The sequence below is a fragment of the Crinia signifera genome, chromosome 1, assembly GCF_055691185.1.
Source record: "Crinia signifera chromosome 1, ASM5569118v1, whole genome shotgun sequence".
NCBI classification, from domain to species: Eukaryota; Metazoa; Chordata; class Amphibia; order Anura; family Myobatrachidae; genus Crinia; species Crinia signifera.
Genome location: NC_139217.1, coordinates 121,873,849 through 121,886,768, shown reverse-complemented (window position 1 = coordinate 121,886,768; position 12,920 = coordinate 121,873,849). Strand labels below are relative to the sequence as shown.

Sequence of the window (12,920 nt, the reverse complement as noted above, 5' to 3'; positions counted from 1 at the left end):
CTACGCCCGGAGCCTTCCCCCCGGGAAAGGACCTAATTGCAGTCTCTATCTCGGTAATTGTGACAGGTGCTTCAAGGGAGGACCTAGCCTCCTCAGACAGTACGGGTAAGTCAATATGGTCTAGATAGTCAGAGAGTTCTCCCTGTGCGCATTCCAGGCGTGAGCGGTAGAGCTCCTGGTAGAATGTAAGAAACACATCTGCTATTTCCCTAGTGGACGTCCTCAGTACCCCATTAGTACCATATATCTGGGCCACAGAATTAGTTGGGCGATCTGAGTGCACCAGATGGGCCAAGAGACTGCCCGACTTATCGGCGTTCATGTAAAGTTTATGGGAATTAAATAGCAGGTTGCGAGCATTGCGCTCCTCCAAATGGGAAACCCAGGCAGCCCGTGCCAATTCCCACCTCGCCCCAGACTCCTCCGAGCCATCCTCCAGGTGCAAAATCTCTGCCCGCCGACACTCATCCTCCAATTCTGTTCCCCTAGCCCTGTGTGTTCGTTTAATAGAGGCAATTTTAGATATTAGAGTACCCCTCAGATATGCCTTGAATGCATCCCATACTAACGGGGTGGAGGCCGTACCTATGTTATCCCCAAAATAACCATCCCATAGAGCCTGTAGACTCGAGGAGTCACCAATTTGCAGTAACCAGGAGGGGTGTAATTTCCAAAAGGACTGTCCCCTCTGGCACTCCATATCCACCGTCAGCAGTAAGGGAGAGTGGTCTGAGACCCCCCTTGACTTGTAGCAGACGGTCAGGAGTCTAGGCAGCAGCGAGGGAGAGACCAGAGCCAGATCTATACGTGAAAAGGAGTGGTGAGTCTTAGAGAAGCAGGAGTACTGAGCATCAGCAGGGTGTCTCTGTCTCCAGGCGTCCTTTAAACCAATTGAGTCTATATAATTTGCAAAACCCGTGGGACGGTCATCAATGGGTGCGGAGCCGGGGGGCCACCACTTGTCCAAAGCATGATTCATTAACTTATTAAAATCCCCGAGGCATATAACCGGTGTGTCGGGGGATTGGGCCACATAAGTGGCCGCATGTTTTAGGACATCATAATTAAAGGGAGGGGGGATGTATACCGCTAGGATAAAGAAAGGCTGGGAATACAACCTGCAATGTAGGAAGACGTATCTACCCAGTGGGTCTGTCTTAACAGCAAGTAGGACAAATTGCACCGCTTTATTAATCAGTATTGAAACCCCCCCTAGAGTGAGTAGTGTGGGAGGCATGATATGCCCAGCCCACCCAGGGTCTGCGTAGGGACATTAATCTATTGCCCTCCAGGTGGGTTTCAACCAGGCAGGTGATGTCCGAGCCATATTGCTTAACCATTTTGAGAACTAAGGAGCGTTTAACTCTATCATTTATCCCCCGGACATTCCAGGTGAGGACATTAAGTTGCGTCATATTGGGTTAGAGAATGTGAGATACCAGGAGCTGTCATACCTGTACTGCCACCTCGTAGAACTAAGTGTGCCACCATCATTGCATCAAATAGTGCCAAACCCTTCTGTTTAAGGCGTAGTAAATTGCTAAACACTGCATGACAAATAGAAGAAAAAAAGAGAGAAGAACATAGAAAAATAGAGAGACATAGGAAAACAATCCCAACAAAATACACCCCCTCCCTGTATACCTCCCCGAACTGTGGCATACTTATATCCCTAACCTAGTAACTTTTGAGACCAAAAGGGTTGGTAACTACCTAGGTAACTTGAGGGCAATCAACTAATAACTACCAATGCAAGCATCGGAGGCCCCCGGCCATATAGTAGGCCTATAACTTGTCTAGAGCAACACATGTGTAAGGAGATATAGTGCATAGTTATAGTCCCCCCCCCCCTCCCAGCAGAAAGCATAATAAATAGCATAACAGTTATACCACATCTATAGTAGGAAATATAGTGTAAACAGTATAGGCGCTCCCTCAGGAGTGCAATATAAGCATAGTAACTATGACATATCTATATTAATATTTACGCTGCCTGAGCATTGGGTTTCTTGAGCATCTAGGCCCAGGATGATCTCCAGGAAGTGGTAGAGAATGGTGCAACTTGTCCACAAACATGCAGTCCACTGCCGCCACTTGTCAAACATGAAAGATCAGGGCGGGGCCAGCTGCCTCACAGCAGGTGCATATCGATCAAGCCAAGCCGCCGCCTCCCGAGGATTACTGAAGAATTTTGTTTCTCCCTCTGCCACCACTTGTAACCGGGCCGGGAATAACATAGAATAGGGAAGGTTTAGGTCACGTAACCTTCGCTTTACCGGTGTGAACAGGGCCCTCTCCTTCTGTACATCAATGGCAAAATCAGGAAACGTAGAAACAGTCACCCCATTCCTAACCATGAGGCCTTTGGTGCGGTTTAGCCGTAGGACTGCGTCGCGATCTTTGTAGTGAAGGAACTTGGCTATGAGTGTCCTGGGAGGAGCCCCCGGAGGAAGCGGACGAGTGGGGATTCTGTGAGCCCTCTCGACAGCGAATTGAGGGGTTAAGGATTCCTTTCCATATAGGTCAACCAGCCAGGTCTCCAGGAAGGATTCTGGTGACGAGCCCTCCTCCCTCTCTGGTAGTCCAACGAATTTGACATTGTTCCTCCTCAAGCGACCCTCCATGTCCATGAGTTTATTCTGTATACCTGTGACCTGCTGTGTCAGGGTAGTGACGGCATTTTTTAGGGGATCAACTGCATCCTCTACCGTAGAGACCTGCGTCTCCACCTCACCAACTCTCTCCCTAATGCGTTGTACGTCCTGCCTAAGTAGGGAGAGGTCGCACTGGACTTTTTCCATTTTATCTGAGAGCCTTTTTTCGCTACCAGCAATGGCGTCGAGGACTTGTTGTAGGGAGAGGGGTTCAGGCAGTGTCTCATTTAGGGAGGTTTTAGAGCCACTCGGGTTGTCAGAGTCTGGTGTTTCCACCGCATTTGACGCCTGCTGGCCCTGTGTATCAGTGCCCCTGGCATATTTGGCCAGTTTGGCTGCGGGAGCGTTGTGATGCTGTTTCACCATGATTAGGGAGCACAGGTCTGCACGGGGTTGTACAGCTGTCCGTACTCTCAGGGTAACAAGCAGGGTAGGTTGTGACCGTGGCTTTATGGATGACCAGTCGCTGTGACGTCAGGCGAGCTGTCCCGGCTCAGGGCTCCCGATGGGGTAGCTGTGGCAGTTGAGAAGAGTCAATAGAGTGTACTGTAGAGGGCAATAGGGCTGAGGGAGGGCAGCAGCAAGTCTAAAGATGGTCCCCCTGCACTGTGACTGGTTTCCCAATATGGCCACCGGAGCACGGGGCAGCAGGGCAGATGGAGAGCACTGAGGCTAACGTCAATATGGCCAGTGGGGTATAGGCCTCACAGCCCCAATGTGGAGGCTGGAACCGGCAGCGGAGGTCTGTAAGGTGCCTGTAGAGCCCTTTAGGGGTGTGTGCAGCATAGGGCAGAAAGAGAACAGTAGCAGGTGCTGCACTGCGGCTGGTCTCCCAATATGGCCGACTGAGCACGAGGCTGTGGGGCAGAGAGGGAGCACTGAGGCTGGTACTTGTATGTCCGCTGGGGTGCAGGACTAATAATCCCAATGTGGTGGCTGGTATAGGCAGCGGTGGGCTGTGAGGAGTCTGCAGGGCACTTTAGGACGGAGGGACAGCAGCAGCAGGTGTCAGAATGTTTTCCCCTCTGCGCTGCGACGGGCTTCCAATATGGCCGCCGGGGCTTGGGATCTCAGTGTATAGGCAGATCACCGTGCCTACCGGAGCCCAGGGAGCCGTCCGTTAACGGAGGGGGCCGCCGCTCAGCACAGAGACGGCGCCGGGTCAGTTGTATCAGGCGCCGTAGCACTCACCCAACCTCCGACGGTGTGAGAGGAGGTGCGCCCGGCCGGAAGTCCCCGCAGCAGCACGGCAGTCAGGCCACGAGTCCCCGCTCGGTCCAGGCGGCTCAGGAGTCCCCCGACACCGGGTATGTAATGGCTGGGATGCGGCAGTTATCAGGGGAGTCTTGGGTGGGTATCTCCCTGCGTTGCCCGACTTCAGGATCTATAATCAGGATGGGTGACCAGGGAGCTCCGAGTTCACGCGTCCTAGCTGCTCGCCGCCGTAGCCACGCCCCCTCTGTTTGTTAAATATTTATGGTGGTTGATGCTTTTAATCAATAAAAAATACTTTATAAAAAAAATAATACACCATTCTGTTCAAAGTTAATTACCCCAAATTGCTACAAGTAAAAATAATTCCTCCAGGCTCTTCATTCTAATAAAATGTCTAGTAAACATCCATTTATTTGAAAATATGGAAGTTTAGCAGATTATTTGCTTTGCCACTTTAATTGAATAGGAAAAGCTCCATTAATTTCGAGCAGTTTTTACATGATTGGTGGGTCAGGCTTGGACACGGTCTAACTGAAAAAAATTGTGTTTTCTGCAAAACAAGAAATACTATTAATATATTTACAGTATATTTAGAAATTATAAATTTACCTCTGAATTGCACTGATGACTTGCTCTACACTAGTCTGCTACTCCATGGGCTGCAATATTGCATTTTGCAACGTTTTGGGGAGAGCTACAGTATCAAAAGTTGCTTATTTTTTTTTTTTTTACAGTTTTTTTTATGTACAGTGTGGCTGTTGTTGCTCTGATTGGGCCAACTGAAAGGATTTGCTGGCAAATTAATTCCACCCTATTTCTGATTTTTTTTTTTTTTTTTAAGCTAGTCAAATTATATCTTCACTAATTATTAATAGACAATGCAGCTGGTAACAAGATTCTATCTGTGTCTGTGCCACCACAGCAGCATTGTTCCCACATGCCTTCTTGTGTTTCCCAAATGCCCCCAGATGCTTCCTGATATCTCCCATTTCTGCAAAAGCATTTTCCTCACATTGCCACTATACATCACCCCTACACACTGCACTATATCACTGTACTACAGCGGTTCTCAAACTGTGGGTCCTGACCTTCTCAGCATGGGGTCGCGACTCCATGTTGCTGACCATCTGGCTGATGACTTTTCTAATCTCAGTCAGTGATTCAAGGAGTCTGAAAAATCTGTTCATTTGTCTGTTATTTTAGACTCCTCACATCATTTTGTGCCACCTCATTGCTGCCATGTATGTGCTGTGTGCTGACTACACGTGTGATGTGATGACCTTCTGCAGTAACTTTCTGGGGTCCTGTAATTATTTTTATTGTCTGATGTGGTCCCAGAGCAAAAAAGTTTACGGACCCCTTCTGTACTATATACTTATTTACAACACTACATCATTGCTCTACATCCTTCCTATACGCTGAACTACACCACGCTACAATGCCCCCAAAAGCCACACTGCAACACCTCTATACCCTGCTTTACAGCACTACACAAACCTCTACTGTCGCAGCACAACACTACTCTACACTACACCATCATCCAACAAAGCTCCAGAGAAGAATGAGGTCAGCAAGGTAGAGGAAAGTGGAAGGAGGGGTCCGGCCTGGTCCTCAAGTCAGGGTAGTGGGTATTAAGAGGGCAGGCCTGATCCTTTGTTAGGAAGAGAACAAGGTAGAGGAGAAGGGGGTCAGCCTGGTTCTCTGGTACGGAAAGAGCAGGGTAATGGGAAGAAGGGTTGGGGGGGGGAAGCTGAGGGATGTGTTGTCTGGCTCCTCAGATTGGTCCTCTGCTTCCTTAATTAAAGGCCCACAACAGCTGGCTGGTGTACGATGAGTCACTTCATTATTGGTACTTCTGAAATGGCTAGCTGCTGTCCCTGTCATTGCCATGGATGCAACTTCACCACCAGTAGTTCCACCACTTTCTTGATCACACCACCAACAGGTGCAAGCAGCAGTGGAGGCAGGGGAGCAGGTGGCCATTTGAGCAATGGCTTGGAACTATGCTTTGTGCAGGCAGCATTTGTAACAGAGCTGAGGTTAAGGCAGGGACCAGTTGGCTGTGCTTTAAGTAGGAGCTGGACTAAAAGTGAGCTGTATTTAGAAGTTGGTGGACAGAGAGAAGGGCTTGGACCAATTGAGGTATCAAGTGGTGTTGTTAAGCAAAGCTAGCAGCTGGAGTAGTACTGGACTAAATAAATTATCAGGCAGTGCTGGGCATATGGTGGTAGCAAGAGTAGATTGAATCTGGGGCAAGAATGGAGTTAGGGACACTTGGTACTAAGGTTAGGGAAGGGGTAAGGGTTGATAGCTGTAGGGGCAGTACTGGGGACATGGAAAGGGCTAGGAGTAGGAGTCTTCCCTAAAAGCAGTGGTTAAATCCTTCCTCTCGCTTTTATAGCATCTGGCCAGGTGACCAGAATGGTCTCATCCAGCACCAATAATGTGTTCTTTAGCTCCCTCTACGGGAAGGGGAGGTCTGCACATTGGTGTTTGTATACTGCCACATCTTGCTGGTGTATGCACATGATGGGGCAACAATGTTGCTGCAGCCAGGAGAGTCACATGATAGCTGGTGGAAAACTGATGCAGAGGCCAAGGAGGGAGAAGGATGCAGATCTGGGGCATAAGGATGCATTGCCTGGCGAGATGGTTTAAATCAGGTGAGTAGTGCTGTGTGGGAGGGAGATCTGACAGCGATTAAATGGGGAGAACATGGCGGTCATGGGTAAGGGTTATTGGTTCAACCCAATGACCTGTCGACCACTGAAGGTTAACAGGCCTTAGGTCCACGCCTAAAATAGGTTCACTTGGCTAAGGTTTACAAGATCAGACGCAAGCTTTAGTTGAAAATAGGAAGATTGACAGTCAAATTGTCAACATGAGTTTTTTATTTTGTCTTCCCCGACAGCATTGAACAGGGGTTTTGCGCAGAACGAGCCCGACAGCACAAGCTGTCGGGCTCGTTCTGCCGAGAAAAGCCGGAAAAAGGCGAGCTCCTGGCCGGAGCTCGTCTATTTTCGTCATCAACTCGCGGCCACGCCCTCTTCTTGCCGCTTGGCGGCCGGGACATTGAATCCCGACTGCCGAGCTCCAGGCGAGCAAAACAAGAACGGCTCGACAGCCGTTCCCCTGACATTGAATACCCCCCTAAGAGCTGTAATTAGAATCCCCTTTATTGGCCAGGTAAACTTGCGTATACGAGGAATTATATTTGGATTGCTCTGCAACAGCTGGTAAGGTAACAGTTCAACAGTGATAGTACAGATATACATAACACATGCAGGTATACGCTAGATGTACCCTGGGGATAATAGAGGCAGGAAACCTATATTTACTGGGCAGCACAGTGCCTAGGCAGCCATCAGCGGTGCCACTGGTCACCGTAACAGCCAGGTAGGTAACAGATAAGCAGAGACAGGACAGTAATAGATTGCTGTGCAATGTACAAGACAGGGGAGAAACAGGGTTACATATAGGTGAGTGCACAGGTACTAGGCTGCCATTCGCGGCGCCATCTTGATCATGCTACTCACAGCAGCAGAAGGATGGATCCTAAGGCTGTAGGGGGGCAGTATGTCAGGGCCCTGGCTGGAGCTGCAGCTGGGGGTGGGGGTAGTCAGTCAGTGGGGCCGCGGGCTAGGAGTTGGGGCTTGTAACAGCTACCCTGGGTTGGAGTCCACCGTTTCTGGCCTGATGCAGAGCCATACCTACACTCCCAATCATCACATTATATAGCTATCAGTATAAGTGTGTTATCAATCTTTCTCATAAAATTAATTCACATTATGTAGATTCAAATATTACTATTTATATACCCCTCCGTATTACTGTATGTGTCATTTCATTTTGTGTAATGAGGTACATTAAGCTTGACATTAATGTGGTCTTCACCAAGCTTGACAGTTCATCATTTATTCATTTCCTTGCCACATAAATGAACATAAAGTTCATTCCTCTAATTGTATATAAGATGTTAATCCTTTCTTGTCAAGTTGGTTTTCTATTCTATTTAGCATTAGAACCGCAGTACATTAATCCATTATTTCCCCAGCTACAAGCTTATCTATAGTAGGCGGTCTCTGTGTAGTTTTTCACGGTGTGTGAATCCTGAAGCCCATTGGGCAATGTGGTGTGAAAGAACACATGATTATTTGTCCATTCAGCAAGTACATTTCCTAATGAAACCATTTCCTCTATATATCTGTGACAATCACACTAGGCTTATGACCGTTCTACTCCATATACTTTTATTTAGCACCTGGGGTTGAATTTTTACATATTTTTTTTGGGGTTGGGGAGGGGTGACCTGTACCAATCTTGGTGTTTAATATGATCTCTTTGCTCTCCGCCAACCTTCCTTAATATTTTGTTCATGTCTATTTATATTGAAAATGTGACAAACATGCCTGCATAGTAACCTTTTATGAAACACAGCATTGATAAAATGTAGTGTTTTATTAAAAACAACTCATTCCATAGGGCTTTACATGAGCGCAATGTTAGATTATGTAGTCCCTTGCTGTAGTAAAGGCTTAAGTGGTGCAGGAATAAGAATGGCTCAAGAAGCGGTACAATATAAATATGTGATGACATGCATTTAAACATGCTGTCAAGTTGTATCCACAGTAATTGTTTGAAGCAAGGCGATTGTATCTCAGTTACTGTTTAGTTTTTCAGTACTAGACCATGCATGCATGATAATATAATGTGGGATAACACCAGAATGTGACTGATTCCAGAAATTGGAATGTCAGTTGTTGTTTTTTTTTAAACTGGAATACTAAAAATGGAGTACAGCCAGTCAACGTCCTTCAGGAAGAAGTTGGACAGATTACCTCCCCCCCATATTGTATATGCATACCACATAGGTGATAGGTGATTGTAGGGGTAAGCTAACATTAAAGCACCAAATGTCTTGTAGTTTTAATTCTATTCCTAAATAATATTGCTTTTTATTGCAGCGATAAGGGTTCCGATGCTTCCTGGACAAACGATCAAGAGCCGCCAGCTGAAGTAAGTATGTAAATCAGTATAGCTGGCCATACAATTATGCGATTTTGCTCGATTTCACCTGATTCCGCCCATCATATCGGAGCCCCTAGATCGCAAGTGCTGCCGGACAGCCTCCGATAGGACTTGCTGGAATCACGTGATCCTGTTGCCTGGGCAGGTTAAGGGGGGCCTGCAGCGACTACTTCCATTGAGAAGCCACAGTAATGTATTGCCTTATGATTAGGTCACGCAGCCTGTACCAACAAGCTTATCACAGGTATTGTACTGGAGAAGAGGAGCATCAAGTCAATACTGTCATTTTTATTACTTGTTGCGCCTAACTAATTTAACTAATTCTGCTATTAACTTATTTAACTTTTCTGCCGGTTCCACAGCTTACCTGTGTTCCCCTTGCTGCCGATCCCTGCTGGGGAAATGTAAATTAAGATACGTTGTACGAGCACACTGAGTGCCTGTTTGGATGCATGGTGGGGTCTTTGTGCCACAGTGTGTGTGTTCTGATAGAACACCTTGTGCCCTTTCACATTGCTCATTTATTTCTCTATGGCAGTGATTTAACAGCAAGTTCTATCATACACTAGTTTAAAACTCATTGCATGTGATAAATGGTGCTCCAGCCAATCGGCGACTGTTCTTTTAGTATAAATCCAAATACAGTCCACTTGAAGTTTAGTTAAATATTGCACCCCAAAAAAAGAACAGATGCTGTGAACTTTTAGCAGATAATTGGAGGATCTCCCACAGCAACGTCTCTCACAGCAACGTTGGCACTCAAAGGGTTAATACTCATTGATAAATCATTCCCTATATCTGTATGTAAATCTCTCTATCTGATATAGCTGTATTTGGTACTGTAGTCTTTGAACTATTTTAAGCATCTTTCTTTACCTACTCCCATAGGTATTAGATTACAGTGATGATGAACAGGAAAGGAATGCAAAGCAGAAGAGGAAATCACAGAATGCGGGAAAAAAGAAGCAGAAAGCTGAACAAGAGAAATCATGTAAGTGGCGCTATGACCAATGTTCAGGGTCTCCATTCTTACAGAATTAAATAATGATGATTTCCCCAGTACACGCGTGTCACTGCTCAGTATTAGGAGTGATTTAGTGAAACAATGACCGGGGTGCATAAATGCTTTACCTTACTGGGACACCTGCACAAATATGTCCTAATGGCAGCAGCTCTGTGAGCACAATAGAGACAGAAAAGAGGAGAAAGCAGCGGTGTACATTAACCTACCCTCCAACTTGACCCATTGCATCCGGTAGAAAATTGTATTCCAGTGAATTCCAAATGACGCTATTTGGGGATGGCAATTTGTGTGGCTCCTATTTTAAATTTGGAGCCACCACTGGCAAGTAAGTCTAGGAACCTTATGGAATGGGCCACGCTGGAGAGTATGAAATATCTGGTTGTTGGGTAAAATGTGACCTCGTGTACCCCCTCAACATGCCATGTGACATGAGCCTCACTAAGCAGTATAGAGATGTATTTTGCCTAATGATGCATCTGAATCGCAGTCTGCATACAAAGTGCAACAGAACCTGGTGTGAACAAAGCTGTGCTGCATTTTAGCACTTCGTATCCGGATGTAATCACATGTTGCATGTCAGTTCAGTCTTGTGAAGCCTTTTTTTCCCCACATGTCTTGTGAAGCCTTTTTTTCCCCACATGATATTGCTAGTAAGATGCATATTTAAACAAGAGGCTCGCATCAAGCAGAATCACATGTGACCTGTGCACTGACAAGCGATGTTTGGGGTGACTGCAGAAGTAGTGTGTGCGGACACATCTGTGTGCTTGGCTGAGGCAGTGTGAATGCTTACTTTCTTTCAAGTATCTAAAGGAGGTGCCTGTTTTGCCTATTAAACCAAGAATGTTCCCACTTTTTTTATTTGGGTTTTAGGCAAAGCAGCAGTCTAAGCAGGACTTATTCAATAAAGTGTAAAGTTCTGCCAAAACATCACAGGACTTCAGGGGAGAAAGGCACTTCTTAGCGATATCTTTTACTTTCTCGTCTAGTGTGTACATTCAATATAGTTAACTATGTGCGCTACTGCATATCATTTTGGTACTGCTTTCCTAGCACGGTGCCCACGATCTAGATTGTATGTGTGGGGCTGATATCTCAAGCATCTCATGCATCTTATGTGTTTGTGCGGCATGAGATGATGCAATCGACGCGATCGACGAGATTAGCATCTCATGCATCATATGTGTTTGTGTGGCATAAGATGCATGAGATGATGCAATCAACGAGATTTTTACATTGGAATCAATGTAAAAAGCCCCCAAAACCCCAATTTTAATTTCTAACCCCCCTCCTCATGGGTGAAATGGCCCCCCCATTGTTAACGCCCCCCCACTGTTAACGCCCCCCCCACTATTGACGCCAACCCGAATCGTGGCGGTACGCGTCCTCCGACCTTTTCATACCCCCACTATCAACGTCGGCGTGATTTTATATAGTGTGGCGAGCCCGAAGCGTGGTGAGGGGACGCGGAATACATGTAAAGTAGTCCGCGGGGCTCGCCACGCTTCGGGCTCGGTGGCTCGCTGCACTCGCCACACTATATAAAATCAACTCCACGCTGACGTGGATAGTGGGGGTATGAAAAGGTCGGAGGACGCGTACCGCTGCCCCTCGCGGGCTCACTGCGCTCGCCACGCTTCGGGTTGGCGTTGATAGTGCTGGTGGCTTTAAGAATGGTTATTGGGGGCTCACGATTTTTTTTATCTCATGGATCTCATGCATCTTATGTATGCATAAGATCCATGAGATTACAAAATCGGGTCCATCGCGTTGATTGTATGCCTTAAGTACCTTAAACTTAAGGCATACAATCAATGAGACGGGCGCCGTGCTAGGAAAGCAGTACTATAATTTTTGGCCTCCCTCATCTGTTCAGTACATTATTAGCAATCCCCCCGCACCCACCCTCCACAGTCGCTCCCTTCGGCCGGCAAGTGTCTGCACTTGCTGGGGCTGCGTCTGTTCCAAGTTCCCTGGTTACACACAACGTGTAGTTAGCACCTGGCTTAACCCCTTCCCGACATTTGACGTACATTTACGTCATGGTCGGGATGTACTTCCCGACACATGGCATAAATGTACGTCATGCCATTAAACTGTCACCGCGTCTATAGACGCGGTGACAGTTTGGAGATGTCTGCTGTCCCTGACAGCAGACATCCCCCCTCGCCGCCCAGGGGGGGCAGGGATGCCCCCCCCGGTCGGCGATGGCTGCGATTGGCTGTTCAAAAGTGAACAGCCAATTGCAGCATTTTCTGTGTTACCGGCGGCTAAGCCGCTCGGTAACACAGAGATCGGTGCTGTTAAGTACAGCACCGATCACCACCGATCGGCAGCCCTCCCTCCCTCCCACCCGGCAGCCTCCCTCCCACCCGGCAGCCTCCCTCCCACCCAGCCAGCAGCCGCAGCGCCAGCCCCCCTCCCACCCCCCCGCCAGCCGCAGCACAGCAGCTGAAACGTTTATGAAATGAACTATATATATATGTGTGTGTGTGTGTGTGTGTGTGTATGTATGTATGTATGTGTGTGTATATATATATATATATATATATATATATATATATATATATATATATATATATATATATATATATATATATATATATATATATATATATATATATATATATATATATATATATACAAAGTGGTTTTGCAGGATGGCACTCAACAAGCGTTATACAGTCCTCCGGTGCCAGGAACTTAAACGGTTAATAAAGAGCACTTACCCCCTTCCTTAGTAGGTGAGGATTGAACCGGCACACAGATGTAGAAGTGAAAAAAAAGACGTTTATTGTACAGGCATGGTATGCACAGACAGTCAGCTGTAACCTAACAGCCGTTTCAACCACTTCCTAGTGGTTTTCATCAGAGGTGTAGTCACATTACAGTGTGCTGTTTAAATAGCACAAAATTGCGCCCAAATTGCTCCAGAAAGAGGCCAGTCAGACCTCCTGTGACGTCAGCTAGCGTCACTGACAGTGAATGACAGCGGGGCT

The 12,920-nt window shown here is 46.9% G+C and overlaps 1 protein-coding gene across 1 annotated transcript in view; it reads left to right on the top strand.

Annotated features, from left to right (window-relative positions):
• Nucleotides 1-12,920, top strand: part of NAF1 (nuclear assembly factor 1 ribonucleoprotein) — an 83,260-nt gene that overhangs the window by 56,311 nt on the left and 14,029 nt on the right. Inside the window, exons 7-8 of the mRNA XM_083172711.1 lie at nt 8,834-8,885; nt 9,786-9,888. Of these exons, the coding sequence (XP_083028837.1) occupies nt 8,834-8,885; nt 9,786-9,888 (155 nt within the window). The remainder of the gene's footprint in view (nt 1-8,833; nt 8,886-9,785; nt 9,889-12,920) is intronic.